Source organism: Nipponia nippon, unplaced genomic scaffold (assembly GCF_047370975.1).
Source record: "Nipponia nippon isolate SJK-2023a ecotype South Korea unplaced genomic scaffold, ASM4737097v1 scaffold_4, whole genome shotgun sequence".
Lineage (NCBI taxonomy): Eukaryota > Metazoa > Chordata > Aves > Pelecaniformes > Threskiornithidae > Nipponia > Nipponia nippon.
Genome location: NW_028262358.1, coordinates 58,804,451 through 58,828,104, shown reverse-complemented (window position 1 = coordinate 58,828,104; position 23,654 = coordinate 58,804,451). Strand labels below are relative to the sequence as shown.

Sequence of the window (23,654 nt, the reverse complement as noted above, 5' to 3'; positions counted from 1 at the left end):
CCGCCCGGGCGCGGGGCACCGCCGTGCCGGCTGCCGCCGGCGCCGACCCCCCCACGCTACCGCCGGGCCCGCGGCCGAGCCGCAGCTGCCTCGGTCACCGGGAGGCCACTCCCGGGGTAAGCGCGCCCCAGTCTCGCCGCCCCCGCTGGAGGGGGGCAGCGGCCGGCCAAGCCCCTCGGGGTGGCGGGCTGCCCACGCTCGGCCGCGCGGCCGAGGACGAGGACTAGGACGAGGAGGAGGAGGAGGAAGGGCGGCTGCCTCTCCCGGCCCCCCTCCGTTTCCTTCCGGGTTGCGGCCGGCAGCCTCCTCCTTCTCCTCCCGCGCCCCGGGCCATGGGGGCGGCTGCCGGCGGGGACGCCCAGGAGGGGGCAGCGGCTGCGCTGGACCCCGGGCGCGGGCTGCCGCTGCCCCGGGGGGCCGGGAGCCCTGCGGCGTCCCAGGACAAGCTCTTCTTAATCAAAGGTGCAGAAAGCCCCCCCCCTCCTCCTCCCCCCCTTTGCCTGCACGGGTCAGGGACGCGCAGCAGCGGCTGCGGGAGCCCCGGGGCGTCCCCCGGCCGCGCCGCAGGGAGGGCGGAGGCGGCGGCCGGGAGGAAGGCGATTCCGTGCCCGCCTCGCCGTAGCCCGAGGTCCTGCCCCGCTCTCCGGCCTGTCGCCCCGCAGCCACCCGCCCCTGGCGGCGGGACAGCACACGGGGTTACGAGGCAGGGCGCGGGCCGCCTCCCTCCCTCGCCCCGCAGCGCCGCGGGGCGCAAAGGCCGCCCGGGGCGGGGGCCGCAGCGCGACGGCGGCGGGGGTGGGTTGAGGGCGTTCAGGGAGGCCCCGCGGGGCCGGAGCCGTCGGGAAGGAGGCGGCTCGTAGGGGTTGCGGACGGCGCCGCGGAGTGTCCGTACCGAAAGAAGCCGCTCTCCCGGGCCGGACCCCCGCCGGGGGAGCGCGGCCTCCCGCCGGAGCGCACCTGCGGGCGGCGGGCGTCGCTCTGCGGCCGCGCTCGCCTCAGCCGCCCCACGCGCCGCCGGCCGCTCCCCGCGGCTGCTCGCGCTCCCCGCGCCCCCTGGCGGAGCGGAGGCCGGCGGCGCCCCCTCCCCGCGCCGCGCCGGGCGGCCCGGGAGCCCCGGGGGAGGCGGGCGGGCCGCCGTCGGACGGACGACGCCCCCCCCCGCCCCGGCCGGCACTCGGGAGCAGCGGCTGCGTGAGCGGGCTAGCGCAGGGGCAGCGTCCCCTCTCGCCGCAGGCTTTGCCCACCCCTTGCAACGCTTTCCTGGCCCTCCCGAGGAGGCCGTGCATCGAGCTCCTCCTCTTGGAGGAGAAGTTCATTTAAGACCAGTTATTATTTCTGAAACCAGGGAAACGGTGGTCAGTAGACCTTGACATGTAAAATGCAGCGGGCGTGCAAAGCTCGGACGGCGTGGGAGGTCCTCCTGCTCCCAGGCAGAAGAGGTGCTTTATAGGTCCCATTGACGCGAGTGCAGCAAACGACTCCATCACAGTAATAGGATAATTAATTTTTAAAAAGCGAGACCTCACATAAACATGGTTTGCTTCTGACTTCCTATTCAGGCCAGTTCCTTAATTACCTAACTGGTATTAGGAAAGGGAAAACAGGATGGGTATCAGTAGTTGCAAAGGAAGAAGAACTTGTAACCCCCTGAAATTTTTTAATTTTAATATGAATCAGATGGTTTCGTACAGCGCGCTCAGTCTTTGTAACAAGCCTTTTTCTTAAAAGCGGGCAGGTATGGCTACATGTGCCTTTGATGCAAGAACGAGAAGGAATCAAGAGACCTCAAGTGACTTTGGAAACACTCTGAAAGAACTGAAAAGCGAGAAATGCTTTCTATCTTGGGAAAGCTTCCTGCCAGTGTAATTTTCTTTTTTTAAATAGAGCGTTAGAACATAAACCGAAGAAAGCTGAAGAACAAGTGTTGCTTATGGAGTGGTCTTCCAAGGTACTGGTGGATTTTCAGGTGGCCATTTGAAATAACAAGCGATGCAACAAAAATAATTACATCTTCCTTTTGAGGAGGGGTGAGGCATAGCCACAGAACGAGATGATTTTCGTAGCCTGGCTCTGGAGTGAGAGAGAAATTTCGAAGTACTGTGAAAAGGCATCCAGGGATTTGAATGATTTTTTTTTTTGTATGTGTGGCTTGAAAATATATACACTTGTCATTAGTTTTCAAAATGCTCTATTTAAAAATATTCTTTCTGGCTTTCTTGCTGTATTGAGTTAATGTAAATAATGTAGACAACTGTGCCTTTCCCTTCAGCATGTGCTGACAGATCTTAATTTTTCAGGTTTTATTTTCAGAACAGGTTTGGTTTTGTGGTTTGGTGTTTTTTTTTTTTTTTTTCCCTCCCTTTAAGAAACAAAACCTTAATTTTTATTTCTTAAACTTTCCTTGGCAGGTGGAATTTTTCTAGGTACTGTTGCTACAGCAGGAATGATAGCAGGTTTTGGCACCACACTTGCCATGACAAAAAAGAAGAACCCAGACTGGTTCAGTAAGGTTTGTTCCTTTTAAACTGTTTTCCAGTTGTGATACGCAGGAAATAAGAATGTATCAAATGCTTTATAGAAATGTTGATAGGATGGTAAGAGCACTAGGCTTAATTGAAGTCAATAGGGGTAGGATTAATTTAAAAATCAGTTCAGAGTTGGCACTGTTAAATACTTTAGTACTTGAGATTAGTTGAAATACATAAAGCTTACACTGTGTGCTGGAATCGTACTACTGCTATATAATGGAATATAACTGATGGTCTGTTTTGATTCTGTGATGTGAACACACTTCAGTCATGAGCCTGTATCACCTCGGTGATCCAGTTCACCATGCGGTCCCACGGTGCTACAGTGAATCGGGAAGCGAGGTAACTGCAGTGAGGAGGCAGAAAGCCTGTAAGCTGTGGAATATGTGAGTGGAGTCATTTAGTCAAAATTTAAGTTCTCCACTCCCTTCCCACCGTGTCCCTTCCCACCGTGTAAGGGCACTGATGAGAGTGAGTAGCGGCTTGGTACTATGAGATCTGATGGCCAAAAATAATCTGATCTCGTGCAATTAATAACAGGATCCACCTGAGCATTCTGAAGAAAAAAATTGCAAAGCAAAGCTAGCAATTATACCATGTTGGTATATTAATCTGAAATACAGCATATTTAATTGAAGAATGCTTTTTTCCTCACTAATGGCTTGTTGCTGCCAAAAATAGGCCCTTCAAATTGGTCAGTCTCATCTCCACCAAGCCCTTAAAATACAACGTATATTACAGATGTTTTTAGAGAGCTGAGAACTGATCAGCTGTGTTTATTTTTAAAATGTTAATTCAATAACAATGCTTATCAAGAGAAAAAAAATTCTTCCATTGCACTTTCTATCAGAGCCTTTGTATCTGATCACTCACAATCTCCTTTTGTGGTCAAAGAGCATGAGATCCTTCCTTTGCCATCCTGTTTTCCTCTATAGGCTGCTGTGGCCTAACTCATCCATTGCCTTTTCAGCAACAATAAACACATGTTTCTTTTTTGGAATAGACAAAATAGAAAACTCTGTGAGAAGTTATTTCACAAGCTATAGAAATATATTACAATAAGGAAGTTTTCTCTCTTTTTTTTTTTAAACATAATTTTTTTTTTTTTTTAGAACTTCCTTTTTCCTGAGCATTACATTTTTTCCGGCTCACGTGTATTCCTGGCCGAGCTGTCCTATTGTCAGTGTGAAATTTATCAAGAGTGACATTACATTGACATCTGAGAATATATATGCTGGAAATGGCACCAAGTGATAGATACCATTTCGATTTTTGCTGAAAACCTCTAGCTGCTACTACCTGTGCAAATGCCTTACAACAGTTTGCTAGCAAAAATCTGTGATTCCTGGGCCCCTCAACTTAAATACTGCAAAGTGTAGAAAGATGCTTTTTTGTCAAGGTACTTGTAGGTGAGCAATTTCAAAAGGGAAGGCTAGACTTTGAGAATGACTTAACTGTCTATAGAGGCTCTCTGAGGTACCAACAAGGTAAACAGTTTTGCAGTAGCATTCTTACTTATAGTTACTTAAATTTAAAACTTACTTACTTTAAAGTTACTTAAATTTTAGTTACTGCAAGTCATTTTTAATAACACGTCATGTATAATAACAAAAGCGTAACTACGAATAACTACAGATGATTGCGTCCTTCTTAGATGTTCGATGCCTAAATATTATTTTTATCCATGTTAAGGTGAGGCCATAGTTTGATGGGTACTTTAAGTAAACATCAGCCAGCATTGCTGTTGAAAGAAGTAATCCTAACAGCCCTTAGTTTCTGGCAATTCATTCCTGCCCCTGTAAAGGCACCAATGCTACTGGGTTGGTGAGATGATACTGGTTAATTCTATGTTTGTGTTTTTTTTTTTTTATTTCCTGCATTAGTTTTAGTCCAAATCAGTCTTCTGATCCCCTTCACTGCATGACTTCAGTGACTGTGCTGGCACAAGCTTGGGGGAAGATCCGAAGGAATGAGAATCGATGCTCAATGTTGGGAAGAAATGCGAGAGCTATTCTTTCAGCATCTTTGCTGGCTTGTGCCAGGTTTTGTGTCAGTGACATGGCGGCATGCAAGTCAGGTAGAAACAGGAAGCAAACATAATGCAGCCTGGGACAGCTTTAAATAGTTTTATGGGAGAAAAAAATAGCAGTTTAGAGGGGAAGTTGTAGCATCACAGCATCATGGCTTCATGACTGCATTCAGACTTCCAGGAAGCAACAGTATGAGACCTTATTCTTGTAGAGTAGCATCAACATTACTGGCAAGAGATAAAGCTGAAATTGCACCTACTGTACCTCCTCCATGTTAGTGAAGTAAAGTAAATGTAAGCACTTGTAGGACTGGCACCCAAATTGACTCGAAACTGAGATTACATAATCCTGTTTAGTGGTGAACCGCTACAGAGACCTTCAGTTAAGAAATTGTTGTGTGGGGGGGTGTTAAATGCTCAGATGCAGCAGCCTCCTTGTAGTAAGTGTCCAGTTTTACCAGCATTTATCCAGGTGTTTAATTTTGCAGTGGGTTAGGTCATACAAAACAGTGAACACGCTGAACACAATCAACCAAAACGGTTGAACACACCATTTATTTTAGGCACTGCTTCCTTTCAGACACACTCTTACCCACAAGGGGATAGTTACAGGATTGAGGCCTGTGTCTGAAAAAAACAATGTCATTTCTCCTTCTCCCACTTCCTGCTTGTATCTGTCAGGAAAAAAAAAATTAAATATGAAGCATATACTTTGGTAACCAAATCAGCTAATTCTGCCCTCTATTTTCCTGGCCTCGTTTTTAGAAAGACTCACGTATTGTTTAATAGCTTATTTTTTAGATTAAAGAGTTGACTTTTAAAAAAAAAAATAGGAGCAGTAATGAAGAGAAAACATCTGTGCATAGAATAATGGGCTTGTGAATAAAACTCAGTTCTCTTAAAAATGTTTTTCTGTTGGTGACATCTTTTTCTCCCATGCTACTGTTGTCTTTTAAAATTTTTTAGTGTTTCATTAATCAGCTTTCTTAATGCTCTAAACAGCATATCTGATAATCATAAAACAAACTGTCTTGTTTACAGAAATCCTTATCTATGTACTTAATACCCTGAGGAATCAGCCTGTGACTGAACGCTGTTTGGCTGCTGTCAGTAAAACCAGATCAATTGTTTCCATTTACCACTATTTTTCTGGGGCAATCAAGCATTTAAATAGTATTCGGGTGGCGGTGGGGTTTTGCCAGCAATTTTCACAGATAATGACTCCTATTTAAAGATTCTGTGTAGAGGATATTTTTGTCCATTCGTTTCCCATCTTCCAAATAGGAGAAGTTTTCCTGCATGCTGTTGTATATGGTTAGACTATGGAAGCAGGAGAAATGTCAGAAATAATCATCAGCATTTTAAATCTACTCAAAGCAGTCTCTACTGGAAGACTTAGGAAAGTTCACTAGCTGTGGTAAGGAAATAATAGGACCTGGTATAACAGCGTGACCAGAGATCTCTGCTGCTTGTGTCTGTGTGCATGTATGTGTATGCTTACAGAGCATTGTTAAGTTAACAGCTTCCACTTTGGGATGTCCAAATCAGAATAAATAAGGATCAAGATGGATTTTGCTTGTGCCCTTTGCAAGTGTGTATTTGTCCTTGGGTAACTGCCTTCAGCTAAATCCTAAGGAAAAGTGTTAATGCTGAGGACTGTCTGAGGATCATTTTAACATTTCAATAAATACAAAGCCAAGAGGAAAAAAACTACTGGTGCTATTTCACTGACCAAATACCATAGTGATAGACACTACATACGTTTAATTATATCAAAGAAGAAAGAGAACCATTTAAAAAAAATTAAAGTCTTTTTAAAGCAAGAATACAAAAGATTTTTTTTTTTCCCCCCACTTTTTGTGATGAATAGAAAAGTGCAGCTCTTTGGCATGTTTTGGAGGAAAATTTTTTGGATCCTTCTGCAAGTTTTCAGTATTTTAGACTATAAATGAAATAATTCTTTGTTGAATGTATTTGTATGCTTGCAGTCTCATTTATGTTTACCTCTGAGCAATAATTGTTTTTTTTCCCCCGAGATATCCAGTAAGTAAGTAGGACTGTTCAGTTGCATAAAAAGCGTAGATGCCAGTCTTTAACAGTTACCATCTGAATTCTATGTTTCCATGTGAAGAACTGAACAGTGATCCTTTGGGGGGGGAAAAAACAAACCCTCTTGCTGACATTAACCACTACGAGCAAGAGGATTATGTCTGTCTTACTGCTGGTGCGGGCTACACAAACTGAAGCTGTCCTGTACCAGATAGGTACCGTAAGGTGGGTGCTGTGAGATGAGAACGGATGGCCAACGGTGAACGTGCAGTGCGAACTGATTGATGTCAGCCAGCGTGTGGCCTATGCCCGTGCTAGCTGCCATGTGCGTTTATGTGCTGCGACAGAGAAGGTTCCATTGTGGTTGGGACCCCATCACGGCTGAGGCTCTGTTCTTCTTGGCCTGAGGTGGCTTTTCCAAGTGATGGTATTTTGTGTTTTCAGGACACATCTCATGGCAGACTCTTACGCAGCAGTACCTTAACAAGTGGTTAAAAACACCTACTCTTGTTTCTGACAAAAATGAGAAGCATGGAGACTGCAGAGCATTTTCTATGTTGCCACTTGGTGAACTCTGCAGGGGGATGCATTCAGCGTTGTTGTTTGCTCTTTGCAAAATTTTCCTAAATAGTTTCCAGAGATCCTTCAGAGTTGCAGCCCCTGGAAGTTAGTCTCTCGGTCACTGTTATACCCTCTCTGCGTCAAGCTGAAAGCCTCTCGGGTTCCTCCAGTTTACTAATCTGCTGTTTCAGGAGTGCAGATAAAGACCTGTAGTCCAATGGTTGCCCACCACCCTTACCACCCCAAGAAAAAGTACCAAAATCAATGTCGTACAATGATTATGTTCTCATGTCAGTGGCATAACGGCTTGTGACTGGTTTTGGTTCACTTTTGTATTTTGACTGGTGGGATAACCGAGTGTTGGATTCTTGTGCCTGCAAAACAGTTGACTTCAGCATTTCTGGGTAATAAAAATAATCTTCAGGTGGTACTGGCAACCACGAAAGCTGCTCCTGGTGGGAAGGCAGCTCATCCACCCCCTTCCTTGGCTCTTTGGGTCTGCTGGCAGCCGTAACAGTTTCTGTGGCCACACTAGTACAGCTGGCAAGTCAGGAAAAATTCTAGATCACTAAGTTAACTTTTTTAGTTCATGTTTTTTTCCAATCATTTTTCACTTTTTCTTGACCACTTTATTTTTGGTTCTAGGGGATTACTGCCACAGCTGCATTACCAGAGAGTGGTTCGTCACTGGCCTTACGAGCCCTAGGATGGGGCTCCCTCTACGCATGGTGTGGAGTTGGTTTGCTCAGTTTTGCCATCTGGAAGGCCCTGGGTGTGCACAGTGTGAGTAGCAAGCATGATCCCCTCAAATACTGTATTTTTGCTTGGGTAATGCATCTTGGGTTGGCATCTCTATACTACTTCAGCCTAGGAGTTACACCTTCATGCACCATATGCAGAGTGACTAACCAGAGTGTGTGCACACAGAGAAGGCGTTCTTACATCTGCAAAAAACGGGATGTTGTGGGAGGAGACGATTTTGGGGAGGAACAGCTTTGTCCTGCTTATGTTTATTTGTACAGATGTTTCAGATTCTTCACAAAAGAGCCAGTGTTCTAATTTAGAGACTAAAATAGTAGCTGCAAACTTTCTGTATCCTTTGCTTATTGAATTGAAGGCTACCCCCTGAGTTCCTATCTTTAGAGCAATCCGTTTATTTATCTGAGTTCCATTTTTTGCATCAGGACACTGGGGACATAAGAAAAACTGTGAGGAAACCAGCTTGCTTTCTAGTGGATTTCTGGAAGGGGCAAGGAGGCAGAAGATTGAGTTTCATGTGCAATAGATTGGTGGTCCATGACATGTCACGTCAAGGGGAAGCATCTGTATGTCCCAAAGGGCTAAGGCTATCTTTAGTAAATTGCTTATGTTACGGTGTTTCACAGCATTGAGTGCGAACACTAAAGTTCGTGTAAGCATTTTTGTTTGCCCCTAGTAATAAGCCATGACTTAAGAGTCCCCTGCAGCTGTAAGTTTGGCAGAACTCTCTGCATCCTCTTTAGGACTAGGAATGAATAGACTTCCTTTAGCTTCCATGGCAAATTACTTATATATTCAGCAAAGTGTCTCCCAAAACTAGAAGGAAGAAGATACTACTCCATCCCAGTACTGTTCTCGTTAATATCTTTATTCAAGTTCTCACTTCGTGTCTACTCTGCTGATGTATCCTGTAGGTCACGATTTGGGTCCCAACATACAGCACGACACAATCCCTTGTTCCTTAGTTTCCAATTTTGATTCTCAATAGGAACCAGTAAAGGAAGGCAGAACACCAAAAAAGCATAGCATGACATAGGAGGCATCTAGAACACATTTTGTTTAACCTCAAGTCCTCCTTATGAGGCTCTAGTGGAATGGCAGAGAAGGGGAAGGAAGTGTGGGAGTACCAGTTTATACTCTCTGCATGCTGAGCTACAACAGTCCACTCAGTATACCATCAGTTACATCATCAGCCAAAATGATTCATTTCCCACTATGCTGCCCGTTCTTATTTTCATTCCGTCAGAGTACTTCTGGTCCTGCCGAAGGACAGCAGAATCTGACCCTAGTCTGCAATTTACGTTAGCTGTTTCTCGGTAAGCTTAATTTTTACTTCCTTGAGAAGTACTGGCCTAGACCCACAGTAGCCTGGTTTCCCTGTGAGGCTGCTTTCCTTGAGAGACTGCCTGATAGGGAACAACCACATAAACTTGAGATGGCCAAGCCCCAGGACATGTCAGAGTCGGGGGGCTTCTGGCTACCTGACAGCAGTGGCTCTTGTGTCAGCAGCATACAGCACGCTGCAGGGCATTTCAGAGACTCCTTGAGCATTCATAGCCAAAAACCTGCACCTTATTATATTCTGTGTTGCGTTAGTGTTGAAAGAAGGTGGGGGAAACTATCTTAAGAGGCTCTTGCAAATGCCTGTTGGTATTGGTTTCTGTTGTGGAGTGCTTATGTTTCACCGTATTGCATAGTGAGAACTGCAGACACTGAAGGAAGCAGATTTCTGTCAAGAGACTGTGTCTGGACGTGATTTTGAACAGCTCTCTCCCTGCTCTCCACTGACATATTTATTGCATTCCCTATAGACTTCTAAATTCCCACTGCAGAAAGGAAACATGTACTATAGTGCTACTCATTATTGCAGAATCAAAAATTAGCATGTGTAAATTTCCTGTCACACATTTCTTTTTCCTATTGTACTATGTATCTGTTAAAATCAAATATATATACATGTTTAAAATTGCTGGACGTACAAAAGCAGAAGTGTGTTAAAAATGAAAGATTCTGACCAAAGAGAAGAGGTTCATTAGCATTAAAAATATATTTCTAGAATAATTCATCTTTGATTTTTGATTGTTGTTGACACTTTTTGCATATTGCTTTAACGTAACACTTGGGAGCAAACACTGACTGTTGAAAGACAGTATTTTTTGTGCTTAAATATAATTTTCCTGAACAGTTGAGATTAAGTAAGGGTTATAAGGGGGATGGTACATTATTAGTTCTGGACTCTTAAATATATGCTCATTTTAAGAAGGACCTGTTTATTTTATTTATTTTCCTGTTTCAGGGGAACATTGTGATACTTTCGAAAATTCTTAATTGCTATCATGTAAGCAGAGATAATAGATTAACAATCCGTCAGTTAAAATACTGATTTTTAAAAACATATATTGGACGCATATGTTGTGTCTAATAATTATTAGATAGCCACAAAAATAAATTTTATTTGTGAGAAATTTGTGGGATTGACCAAAGTTATCACTGAGTGGAATAAAGGTTCTTTCCACATAAACTGTTCAGACCACAGAAGACACCCTAGATTTTACACTAAGCTCAACATTTTCAAATGAACATTTTAATTTCAGCTAAACACTTTAAAAAGAGGCTCTCACGGATTTACCTGAATGTCCTGAGTCTTCAGCGTGGTTGAGTGCTGCAAGTTCAGCTGCTCTGTAGTACACGCAGGTTCCCAATACCTGTAGAAGTTCAAGTTACAATTTCAGACCTAGCATCAGGAATCAAGATTTGAAAACTATGAACTTAAGGCAGACTTTTGCCTCTGAAAGTGCTATACTATGCGTGCCCTGAGGGGAGATGTAAGTCATTTTGATGCCAGGAATCTCTGTGGACTTACTAACCAAAGCTCTGGCAGCTGGACAAAGAGAAGAAGAGGTTCTGCCCAGCCTCTTCACCTTACTGCCTTGCACGGTAACCAGCTCCCTTTGGGACCTGCTAATTAGTGGTCTGGCCCTGCTGGGCAGCAGCTTAATTTGTTTAAGAACTACTGGTAATGTTGATCACATTACTGACAGCTAATATAGTCTCTTGATATTAAATTGTTTCTCTCAATATTAAATTGTTAAGCATAGTAAAATTCTGATTGCAAGCACTGCAGATGTTTCATTTAGCAAACAAGCAAGCTGCTTCTGTAACACTAACTCCAGCGCTTTCTCAAATCCATTGCCAGCTCTGTCCTCGTGGCTCTCTTGGTGGGATCTTCGCAAATAAAGGGCTGACTTTTTAAACTTGCAGGCCTTGGAGGGGAACAACGCAAGCCTGCGTTGTTGCCCTCGGCTGCCGCGCGCCGACCGGTGGTTTCCGCGGGCCAGAGCGGGCTGCGCCCCGCGGCGGCTCCGCTGCACAGCAGCGACACCTGCCGGCGCCGGCGGGAGCAGCGGCAGGGGCGGCGCGGCCGCGGGAAGCGGCGCCGTTTGCTTCTCGCGCCGACGGGACGGGCGGCTTCCGTCGTCTTGTGGCCCCCCCCTTTGTTTAAAGCGGCATTGCGGTAGTGGCAAATGGTGGTGTCGTTAGTTAGAGGCCAGAAGAGCGGTTTCGCTTGGTACCGGTGCCAAAATGCTACGATTTTTAATGTTCAGGGACGTGTTTCCTATGAGTGTAAATTATCCACAGGACAGTGAGTGATTGATAAAAAATATGTGTTACTCGAAGCTTTTTAAATTATCTCGTCATCACTTACAAAGTCAGAGATGAAACGACAAGAGCAAACTGGCACGATATTTCCTCGGTGAGTTGTAATTGCTGTAATCAATCTGTGTCCGTCGCTCTGAAGCAGCGTTGCCATTGCTCAGCAGTTCGTGTCGCGGAAGGACGCTGAAGCCGCGGCTCAGGATGCCTCGTCCTTACGCCTTCTGCGACAGCCTGTGTTTGCCGTAGCAGCGAGTCGTTGCTAAGATCTGTTCCAGACACTGGGGTGATGCACCAGCTTTGGTGATATCAGAGTTTTATTTAATCTTTGTGGTTTATTGGTTCTTAAAACAGTGCCGTGACAGTGCCTGCTTCCAGCTCTTACGTGGCTTTATTGTTAAAGGCGGTTCCCTGTAGCTTTACAGTCTGCTGCTTTTTATGCCAGCGTGAAAACCCAGGGGTGATAGTAAGTAACTGATCTTTTTATTTTGGTAAGGGATATAAAAGATTTTACGCTGTCTCAGGTTGGGTTGTTAATATCCCCTGACTGCAGTTACCACTGTTGTAATCTGAGGATAGGCTGGTAAGTAATAAACCCTACTAAATTCCAGTCAACTCTTATTCCTAAATGGAGAAGTGATGGATCTGTGAGGACTTGGTTTGATAATGGTTTAAGTTCTATTTTTTCCATAACGTAGAAGAGAAATCTTCATTTTCAGAACCTAGGAGATGGTGGTTATCTAGTTTTATATTGTACCTCTTGCAGAAAATAACCAGCTGTCAGTGACAGTCAGACTTTTTTAACTTGCTTCCCGCAATGTCTTAGGAAAATATTTAAAGTCAGTCCACCTTTGATTATCTCCAGGCAGCTGGGGGCTGAGGACCTGACATCTACAACCATTCCAGGAGATTTTTAAAATTTGGACTGACTCTGGCCTTGCCCCATGGCTTGAATGCCTGTTTGCAGTTGGAGTATGTTGTGTGTGCTCCTAGGATGCATCTTCAGTTTTGTGTCGCCCTAAAGAAACCCAGTTCCTGCCTTTTGAGGCTGTTCAGCAGTACACGAACTCATGCCCAGTAAGCACGGACAACTGGGAGATTTGCTTCCAAAGGGCACTCCTGATCTGCACCCGGGGCTCATCCAGACACACCCGCACCCTTCCTCTCTCAGGCACTTCACAAAATAGAAGGACATGTGCAATGTTCAACACAAGCTTAATAATTGACATCTGGCTTGAAAGAAAATGGCACCACCTTTTTTAACAAGTATATTTGCTATTTAACAACTTCCACATCATGGCATTATCTTACAGGGTTTTGAGCTTGCAACCTCAGAACCCCGTAGCTATCCCTTCCTGGTGCAGTGGGCTGACTTGTTTTCTGATGCAAAACACAGAGGTATTGAAATACATTTTGTAGAAAAGAATGGTTTGGCCAATTTATAATTTAATTTTTTTTTAAAGTTGAAACATCTTATTTCAACATTCTTCATATGAAATGCTCAATGAAGTTTTAAATTTTCAATTGAAGAACGAATGGTATTTTACTCAGTAAAAATTTTTAAAAGTAAAAACTTCAAAATTATCTTAAACCCCCTGTCGTTACAGTTGACCTAAACAAGTATTTTCACAGAGTTTTCCAAAAATGAAACCTTTCTTATTTTATTTACCTATTCTACAGGTGTTATGACCCACACACCTTTTTTGTTGCTTGGAAAAATGTTAGTTTCACAATTTTCTAGAAGTTACAGTTGAGTTGTAAACCCTTGTTTTAAATAAGTAGGTTTTTGTTTTTAATTAAACTTGCAGCTGTAGAATACTTGACAGGTATTAAAACATACCTATGAGTGCCTGATGTTCTTTTTTTTCTTTTTTATTTTTTAAACGATCAGCAATTATGAGCCTTCTTTTAAAAGCAGAACAATACCCTCAGCCCTTGTAGACTGAAGCATGCAACAATTAACAAACGAGATAAATTATGCTTTAAAAGCCCTTTTGCTCTTCATGCCCTCAATAAATTAGGTTTTATTTCCTCAAAAATAAAAGCATTCTTTCTCCCATAGGAAAAGGGCCAGGATGATTCATATGTAGGTTTGTGAGATTCTGATTGTTGCTTCCACATCTGTTCCATGGAAAGCTGGAAAAATAGTGAGAAGAATTGCCTAGTAATCTGTGACTAATATAGTTACAGAATATTAGTTTATCATTTTTATGGTGACTCCTAACGAAATATCCAGTTTTTCATTGATCTTAACCTTTAAAATATTAACAGTCTAAAACAATTGCACAGCTGTGAAGAGACATCTAAAACAATTAAAAGCAATACAGAGAGTATATGCTTGCCATGGTTTTGTTGGTAAGGACATTTCCTAGGCGGGCTGCTTTTCCCTAGAGGAAATCTAACCTCTAAATCACCATTTTAAGCATAAAAATAATAACTTCCCCCTGCTTATTTTGAGAGATATTCGATATAATTTTGTGAGACTATAGTCATAGGTACAGTATAAATACAAAGGAGTATTGGCTTTAAGGATGGATTAATTTAAAAAATAAAATGAGAACATGGAGACATAGTCTTCAAAAATTATTGGTTTTGGCATCTGTAAATAGTACAAAGATCTATAAATCTCAACCAAGTATAGGCACATTGCAGTGGCTGAAATTTTTATGCTATTTCATAAATGAACAAATGTTGCTATAAAAACAGTATATCTCCTAAAATCATTCTAGAGTCATCCTAGAGTCATTCCTAGATTTTTTTGTTGTTTTAAGTTTTTAATTACAGTTGTATTTAATCCTCACCTAAGTAGTATTGATGAAGTTTCTATTTCTTACCATGCTTATGTTTGATGGCATAATAAAAACATTTTTTTTCCTTGCTATTTCATGATCATGTATTTCAATATAAATCAAATCTGCCCAGTTTTTTTAACATTCTTTTATTTCCTCAATACTTACTTAAATTCAAACTCTTAGAAAGAAGATGGAGTACTAGTACAAGTTAGCACTTCCTCCTACTGTTTATACAGGGTTTTTCTGTACTGCTTATATTGCCTGATTAGTTTGGTGTGGAGAAGACTTGCCTCCACACATATGTACTGCTAGTATTTTATCCAAGAAGTAAAGGAAAAAAAAAAGTAACCTATGAACTTCATTGTAAACTTGAAAAGGCAGGATGCTTATTCAAGGAATAAGATCATCATTTTCCTTCTGGAAAGCTGCTACATCTGCTTTATGAATAGGGACAGCTGTAACGAAGTATTTCAAAAATATGGGAAGACTCACTGTAGCTGTCTTGAGGAATTACTCTGCTGTGTCTTGGAAGAGACTTGTAGCTGTTGGCTGCTGCCAACCTGTTAAGAAACTGGAAAGAGTAAGACAATGTTCAGCCTTTGGTCTGAAATTGCCTCTGTGGAGCAGTTCCACGTCGCCGTAAGTGGACAGGTGGATTGATCCACTTCCTGTCTGTGCGTAACTGTGAACTATACACGTACAACTAAAATCTGAATAAGAGCTTATCTGATAGGTGCGAATTATTGGTGCTGCATCTTGGTCCCATGGGATCTTCCTGTGCTTTAAGGGTGGTGGTATGGCCATGCTTGTCTTACCCTTCTGTGGTCCAAGACCCCAGCTGCTCTGCTTGCCTGGAGGCACCCAGCCGACCCTGCCTGGCTCCGGGTGTCACACTGGCTCTGACAGGTTTCCTGCACAGAATTCAGCCCCGGTCATGGTGTTGAGGCTTACGCATCACTGAAGAGTTTTGGTTTTGTGCTGACTCTTTTCCCAGCCATGAATCTCACTTGTGGATGATACATATCATGAATTCCTGGACATACAGAGGAAAAAAATGACTCAGGTTGCCCTTTTCAGGAACTGCCTGCTTGCAGACAATTCATGTTTTTACTTTAATTCAGAAACCCAAATTACAGCACAGAAGAGCTTATAGAGTTGGGATGCTTATCCTGAGATTTTGGGTCCATTAACCAGCTCGCTTTATACATTTAAATATTTAACTATTTTAAATTTTAAATTGCTTTAATATTAATTTTTCAAATTGCCCAGGGTGACTAAGGAGCAATGACTAATACACCATAATAGACTAATCATGTGGATGTCCTTTCCAGGCACCCAGATTTGAAAGTAAGATTCTGCAGAAATAAATGGCATGTTCCTCAGTGATTTCAAAAGCACTTCACTCCATTTTTCTGCATGGCATGAAAGCCTTTTGCAACAAGACGGTATAAGCCTGATGCAGCATCACTGAAATCAATGAGAATAGGCTTGAGAATGAGACACTAACTTAATCTACTTTGAGATATTATATATTACAAAAACTTCAGTCCTTGGCATTTTATTTTAGAAAGATCAACTGAAAATGTATATAAAATTTTAAAGGATACTCCTGTATCTCTGAACCTAAGGAAGTTACTTTTTTTTTTAAGATTATGGTTGACAAAATTGCTGTCTTGGTGTATATAAATCAATAGCTGTCTTTCCCATTGATCATAATTAGCTAATCACTTCCTTTTTTTTTTTTTTTTTTAATTTAGAATAATCTAGCCTTAAACCAGAACAGTTTTGTTTTCTTTAGGCTTTTCTACTGGAATGGCATCTTCTTCCTTTTACGATAGATGTATAGAAAGATACTTCCAGGCTACCAGTTAACAATCCCACTTTTGGGAGCTAAGTGACATTTGCACAGAAATTAAACCAGACGAAGTGGGGCTAGTAAAACACGCCTGTGATGTAGAGCAGCTATCTTCCTATTTGTGAAATACATTCATTTATAAATGAGTCACATGGCTGCTGCGCACTTGGAGAAGTAACACGAGGAAAGCGTTTCATGTGTTTTATCTCTTCATGTGACCCAATCATTGGAAAAGAGACAGCCTGACCCTTGTGACTTGAGAGCTCTCAGTTTACCGGTAATTTGAGACAGAAGATGTGGTAGCTGTGGGAGGCTACTACATATGTATAATGGTTTGGGAACTGTAACGGCTTCGTTCTAAACAGTGACGATCCTCTCCCCCTCTCCCTGTAAAGTTCACTTCAGTTATTTTCATGTTATTTTTCTTTTAAAAAGCACAGTACGTGTTTTACCCAATTACACAGGATTTACAGGGGTAGGTTTCTGGGAAAATATGTCCATGGGTTTGTTTCATTTTAGGCATTGTAAATGGCCCTCTGATTTCAAGAAGAGTATTCCGTACTACATAAGGTCAAGCATGTATGTAAGTCTCCATAGGATGAGGCGTTAATATGAGCTCTGGACTTCTCTAGATGGTTTAACAAAACTCTGCTGCTTTTCTCTATGCAAGTGTGAAACACTGGAATCAGCAAACAGGTTGTGAACAGTGCGCTATGACAGTACAGTGTAAGATGGTTAAATATTAGGATGTATTCTGCCAGGATCGACCCTCTGAGGGCCATTTGCATAGGCCTGTAGTTCTGGATAATCCGAACATTCACAATGCCTTTGCCAGTGAGGTGTAAGGTCTAAGAATGTGAACGAGGGCTCTAATTTCCATGCTTATTTTCGAGGGCAGCGTGCAAGCCAGCACAGGGCGGCCCGCAGTGAGTGCCCCGTTTTACACTGAGAATCGGAGAATCACCTTCAGCCAGCAGGCTTTCTGCTCTGCTCTTCAAGTACTGTAAGGGCTCAGCACTTGCCGTTTTCTACAAATAACTTGCTATTTCTGTATGTGGACCTTGGTAAGTGTTTGCTAACAAGGGCAACAGCAGTCATTTTAAGATTTGGGAAAAGGTGGCAAGAGCGATCCTCTCTGATGCTCTTAAATCCAGGGCAGCCTGTCTCATCTTCATGCCTTGTGAAATGGAAGGTGGCTGAGGAGAACACAGGGCATGTATATACTGTATTCTGCTGCCAGTTGATATTCCAGTTCAGGGCATCTTACCTCATTTTACTTGGAAGCTAATGTAAGCAGTTCTTACTGGTACGAGCACTAAAATAGGAAACTAATAATTCCTAGAATCTGGGTTGGCCTATTATGAATGTCAGACATTAAAGAGAACATTTCTTTGTAAAACTTTCATTCTAGGATTCAAATAGACTCTTTTAGCCCCTCTTCCATTCATTTTAATATGAGCGGCCACGTAAGTGCTCTCAGTAATAGTGCTATCCCAATTTTTGCGTGACATTCTGTCAACGATGTACATTAAAAAGAGATTATTAAATGGAAGATGCTTTTAGGTCCCCATATTTTTGCCACCTGAGGCAGGATCATTAGGTTAAGATAAGAAAATAACAGTGATCTGTAGCTATTACAGATTATTTAATGCAGTAAGGTAGATGATACCCTTTTAGAAAGAAGCCTGACAGTCAGAGGTGGAACAGTTACTGTAATTTATTTGGCAGGAAAAAACAGCGTCAAGCTTTGCAATATCTGTGATAAAAAAAATAAAATTCACTTGAGTGAAATTCACTTCAGAGAGTTGCCTCCAGGAATGGAGCATACCGGAATGTTAAATCAAGAAATGTGTTACAAATCGTTCATGTACCACCAGGTTCAGAAGCAGCAGCTGAGAGAGTGGCCTGTGATACTGAAGGCGGCAGAAAGAGGTAAAATACATTCAGCTTTTAGTGCTGGGTTTACTGCCCTATTAATTGAAGGCATTATCACAGCTGAACCGAGTACCCCAGTGTCAGTGTGGCTGACAATAATAAAGAGGCAGCCATTTCAGTGAATTATTTCAAAACATTCCAGTACTTAGTACATAGCACATTAGCTTTCATAATTAAATGAATGCCTTTTGATTTGAGACCGCTGGCATGTGTATTGTGGAATCTGGAGGAAATAAGGAGAAGATTTCCAGGGAGGGAGAGGGGACAAGAGACCTCCCGAGTGGCATGTCTACTAAAAAGACAAGGCAAGGTAAGACACAGGTTCCTAATCACAGCATTCCCTTCATCAAGAAGTGTGCTTGTCCTCTTGAGAGGTAAAGCAGGTAAAGACAAGGTCCCAATTCTTGCACCTCAAGTGTGCAGTATTAAGAGAACATAAAGCTAGATTCATCATCTTCACAAGAAGCTCACCACACTGCAGGAGGTGACTAGACACTGGTAAGCCCAGTTCATTGAAGGACAGCTAATTTACATGTTTAGCAAACAAATTTTACCTTCACTACAAGGATCCTCTGAAGTTGCAATGTGCCCGATATGATGCTGTCAAGCAAATGCAAGCAAGAACAACCCCAAGGCCAGTGTGAGTTACTTTGGAGGCCAAATTTAGTCCTGCATATATAAATATATTAAATAGGATTTGGCCAGTCAAGGCCCAGGATATTGAGCTGATAATCTCTGACTGAAAGAAGTCACAGCCTAAAATTTGATACTAGAACTGTTCATAAGCAGGCAGACATTGTCACTGGGAGAGAAGGGATAGGAACTTTGGGATGCGGTTTCCATGGTTATTTATGTGTGTATACACTGGTTCCATTACATCAGAGAATAGTTATTTTTGAAAGTCTTCTCCATGCTTTTAGGCAGTGTGGCAAGTGAGCTTTAGAGGAGCTCTGAGTGCAGGGAGGACAGTGGCTAGGATTTGGAAGTACGTTCAGGATAGCAACAAGCACAAATGTGGAAATGGAGGAAGAAACTCAGAAGCTGGTGCTATTAGTGGAACAGAAAGGGGAGATACCTTAGAAGTCCAGCTCGAGGCCCTAATGAAATACTGTACCGCGCTTTCTTACTAGGAGGAGAAGGAGATGGGGAAAATAGAAGTCTGTGACTAGTACTAATTATGTTGCTTAATGTATTATTAGTGAGAACTCAAAAACTGTTGTGGAGAGAAATAATAGGGTGTGGTATTTTTTAAGTTGTATAGAAATGAAAACTTGCAGTAAGAGTTAGTAGCTGTGACTTTTGTATCGTGAAGAAATTGGCCCCGTTTAGACATACTGTGAAGACATTATGTGTTAGGGAGGCCCGTGCCAGTTACTGTAGATATTGTCCCTCTTAAATAGCTGACAACCTAAAGCATAACACTGAGAAGGCAGTGCACAGTGGTGATCAGCTTGGCATTATGATTTATTAAAATAGCTCACTGTCCAGGAATCACAAAGGAAGAAGGTTTGTAGAAAAATATAAAACATAGACGAAGTTGTGAATTGCAATGAAAAACTATTTTTGTGCAGAGGGGGCTTCTGGAAAAGGGCATAGGTGCTGGCAAGAGAGGAAGTGGTAAATGAAACATTGAGTCTGGCATCACTTGCAAAGTGGTTTTACAAATAAGCGTCAAAATCTGAGAAGACAAGGCTGAGGAAATTTCTCAGGGAGTCTTAAAAGCAAAAGAAGGACGTTGAATATTTCAGATTTGGTCCACGTGTTAAGTAAAAATTGCTTTTCCAGGAAATGAGTTGCTTTTACCTGCAGAACATAAATTAGTGTTCTGAGGGGAGAAAAATCTGAATATTCTTAAATCTGCAGCTGCCAGCAATGTTTTAGTGCTTTCTAAATAAATACCTTTTTTCTTTCAGAACAGAGCTGTAGTGTTTTATTTCCCAGACAAGATTGCTTTTTGCATTTGAGGGTTAGGGTTTGGTATGTTAGTAATTATAAGGTAGCTGTTAGAGTGAGGAAGCACTGTAGTTTTCTGAATAGCTCTCTCACCCATCATCCTCTTTTTGGAGGCTTTATATAATTGCTTTTAGTTTTCCTTTGGTTTTGTGTGTCTTCAGTGGAGTAACAGAGGTGTCCTGTAGGGCTTTATGAGTGTGTAATTTAAATTTGACACTAAAAGAAATTGAAAAGACTGAGTTTAGAAACAGCCAAAAAATCCACATTGCACCAGATCATTAGCTGGTATAAAATGTTTTATTTCCAGTTATACCAACTGAGCTACGGCAGTTTACATCAGGTTAGGATCTGACCACTCCTGTGTTACCAAACAGCCAGATAATACTCAGAGTGAGACAAAAGAGTAGAAGAATTGGTTCGCTCCTTAGGAATTAACAAATGTTAAGTAAATTGAATACTTTCTGCACATCAGAGAACTGGAGTAACTTAATTACAGAGGACTGGAAAAAACAGCTAAGCCAAAGCTCCTAAGGCATTTCCTACTGTAAATACTTGTATTTAATTGTCAGCATTTGTTGAATGTAATTTGGGCTGTTCCCCTACATCAGCTCTGATACTGGTGTCTATTATTCTTGGAAATATTAGCTGTCTATGAGAGCTTTTCATTTTTAAATAAGAAGCAAAAATATTAGTTTAGGAACAATTGTGGGTGATTGCCAATATTTTTAAAAAACAAGAACGAATAATTAATCAAAAAAGCTATCTGATCAGAATAAAATATAAAGCAGACAATGAATTAGTTTTTACGTAAGAACACAATCAGGATAAAACAAAAAGGATAATTTGGCTCTGAATTTTCCTCCTACTTTATATAACAAGTATTTTTATTTGATTAGCAGTAGCCATTTTTACACAAAAACTTGATTTCCAAAATGCTTTCATCCATCACAGTTAGTTATTGTCTTAGTAAGAGACCGGTAATTTCTTTGTAGATTGTTTCATTCTTAGTATCAGCTGTAACTTTAATTGCATTGCAGTAACATTTCTCTAAAGAAGTACCAGTTCTTTGTCAGAATTATTCACACGCAGAAGGACTTGAACAGAAAATGGCCCAAAGGTATTTGTAAAAAAACTGATGACCCATAACACACAAAATGTAGGCATATTAGAGAAGATGCCTGTGTGGCTGTTTAGAATATCTAGATTTCCTGGAACTTCTCCATGGGACATACTGCCTGAGACAGCATTTGGTCTTCAAGAGGTCATTGCATCCAGTGCTTGAATACCACATCCTGTCTTCTCTGCATGAATGTCGGAGATTCTGTAGCGCTTCCTAAAAATAGCAGTCCAAAAATTCCCCTGTACATCCTGCTGTTTGTGTAACAGGATTTTCACTGATTTGATTTTTCCATGCCTATCCTTTAAAAATATATTCTATGTAAAAATACATGTAAAAAACTTGGAAGAAAGCAAGCCGCTACATCGAAATATTATCTTCAAACAAAAGTGATTTTTAAAGAAATTAAATTTCTGTTCTGGCCTGCCAGGACTATTTAATCAGACATTGGTGATAAAATCGTTATCATAAATATAGATTTGGCAATTGGTATTAATGTACTGATACACAGAATATAAAACTAGCAAACTTCCTCTTTCACAGCATTTTAATTTAACAACAGTGAAGGAAAAGCTTGGTCCTATATATCATTACGAATCTTGTTTTTCTTCCTGCAAATGTATAAATTTGAACAAGACTTGTTTTGTCACCTGTATCCATATGGTGGAATAAACCTAAACTGTCAGAGCTGAACAGTATGTTTTTTCTTTAATTCTTGTTTTAAAATCCTTGAACAGACCTATTGGGCCTTTAATCCATTACAAGTGTAGAAAAAGGCACTGCAGCCAAAATATGGGCACATTCTATGGAAGTAATTTTCCTCCAAACAAAAACATTGTAACATTTACATGTGTGTGTATATATGGTAGTTCATGTAACAGTAGTGAATCATTCCGGCAAGTGGTCCAAATTAGGCACCCCAGTGTGGTGCTTTAGAAGGAGGGATTGCTGTGGGTCCCTTCATACTTTTTTTCACTTTGTTAATTGAACCAACATAATCAGAGGGAAAGCCTTAATTTTCTGTTATTTTTAAAGTCTTTTTACCTCTTCTTTACCTCACACAGTTTATTTTGTGGAATAAGCCCAGGGTTCATGGTGCTACTTTATTTGCTCCTTATTAACACTTAACTGATTTTATTTTTTAATCTCTTTTATAGATGAAAGAATTCCAAACTAAAATGCAGTCAATATTTCCAGCAATTCCTAAAAATAGTGAGTCCACTGTTGAATGGGAAGACTTACTTAAATCCAAGTGAAAGACTCAGAGCCGTTTGGAGATGTCTCTTTCAGGAAGAACAGGAGCAGAAGGAGCAGAAGCATTCCATCTGAAAAACAGAGACGAAAACTCAGACTGAGCAAGTTACTGACTGAGTTCACTGATCCTGGGGATGCCAGTTAACATCTAGCAGCAAGGGAATTAAAAACAAAATGAAGCAAAACAATTTATATTGTATTTTTCAGCGTGCTTGGTATAGTTGATTTGTGAGGAAATGAACCCTCCAAGATAAGTTGGATCCAACATAAAAAAAGACTCTCTCTTACAAAGACTTAAAGAAGAAACCGATCTTCAGTAGTAAATGTAAGGACAAAACCCCAATAAACTCTTAGCCCATCCTGTGTTGTCTTAAGAGGAACTTTAGAAAATTTCTCTAGGAAACAAAGAACAGTACTTTCAGTGACATTTACATGTCCCATTAGGAATAAAACCATCAAGTCAATTATAACAGATCTGTTACTGAGCATGAAGGTAAAGCATACAGTGCACTCATAAAAATAAAGGAGATATTTAAATTTGCAACAGAGAAAGTATCTAAACCAAACTATTTTTGTATGTCTGAAGGGAAAGTTTAAAACATCCCATATGCAAGTAGTGACCTACTGAGCTCCTCTGTAGAGCATCAGAAGAGATCTCTACAAAGTGCACTGTTTTCTCAGTATTGGCTTTTTTTTATTGGATTCCACAATAGTGAATCTGTTTGCATAAAAGTCTCTACTATATTTGTATAGCAGTTTAAGTTGTAAGTGAAAAAGGTATGAAATAGTGAGACACCCAGTCTGTCCCACACAAATATTTTCAGCTAAGAAAGTGTATGGGCAGGGCTAGGTTTTTTGGATTTCAGTGGTTCCTGTGGCTCTTCTACCAGGAGAAGCAATGTGACATTTTCCACGCTGCAGTAATCTCATGAAGTGTGGGTGTAAACTAGGAAGAATAATGTCTTATTCAAACATTGTATGTGCAGAACTGTAGATCTGTAAAACTGCAGAAATAAAAAAAAATGCTATCAGTGAACAATCCTTTGTTGAATGCTCAATTATGATTTTTTTTTTTATTAATTGCACACAGTCCAATTAGTCAGTTGTCAGATTTAATAAAGTCCTCTTAAAACCTGTCTTTTGTGATTAAGTCTTTATATTCCTAGGA

At 41.4% G+C, this 23,654-nt stretch overlaps 1 protein-coding gene across 2 annotated transcripts; it reads left to right on the top strand.

Moving 5' to 3' along the window:
* Positions 1 to 290: 290 nt before the first annotated feature.
* TMEM242 (transmembrane protein 242) lies at positions 291 to 23,622 on the top strand. 2 transcript variants are annotated; one of them, XM_087777201.1, is made up of 5 exons: positions 291 to 462; positions 2,409 to 2,509; positions 7,813 to 7,950; positions 18,105 to 18,159; positions 22,390 to 23,622. In XM_087777201.1, exons 1-5 carry the CDS (start codon positions 333 to 335, stop codon positions 22,407 to 22,409), a joined length of 444 nt encoding a protein of 147 aa, XP_087633327.1. In that variant the 5' UTR covers positions 291 to 332; the 3' UTR covers positions 22,410 to 23,622. The 2 variants fall into 2 exon arrangements, with proteins under 2 accessions (XP_087633327.1, XP_087633326.1); XM_087777200.1 differs by lacking the exon at positions 18,105 to 18,159.
* Positions 23,623 to 23,654: the final 32 nt, after the last annotated feature.

Coding starts and splice junctions, on each gene's coding strand:
- TMEM242 (XM_087777200.1), top strand. CDS start 333: ATGGGGGCGGCTGCCGGCGGGGACGCCCAGGAGGGGGCAGCGGCTGCG. Junction 2,510..7,812: donor ACCCAGACTGGTTCAGTAAG/GTTTGTTCCTTT, acceptor TTTTGGTTCTAG/GGGATTACTGCCACAGCTGC. Junction 7,951..22,389: donor AGGCCCTGGGTGTGCACAGT/GTGAGTAGCAAG, acceptor TCTCTTTTATAG/ATGAAAGAATTCCAAACTAA.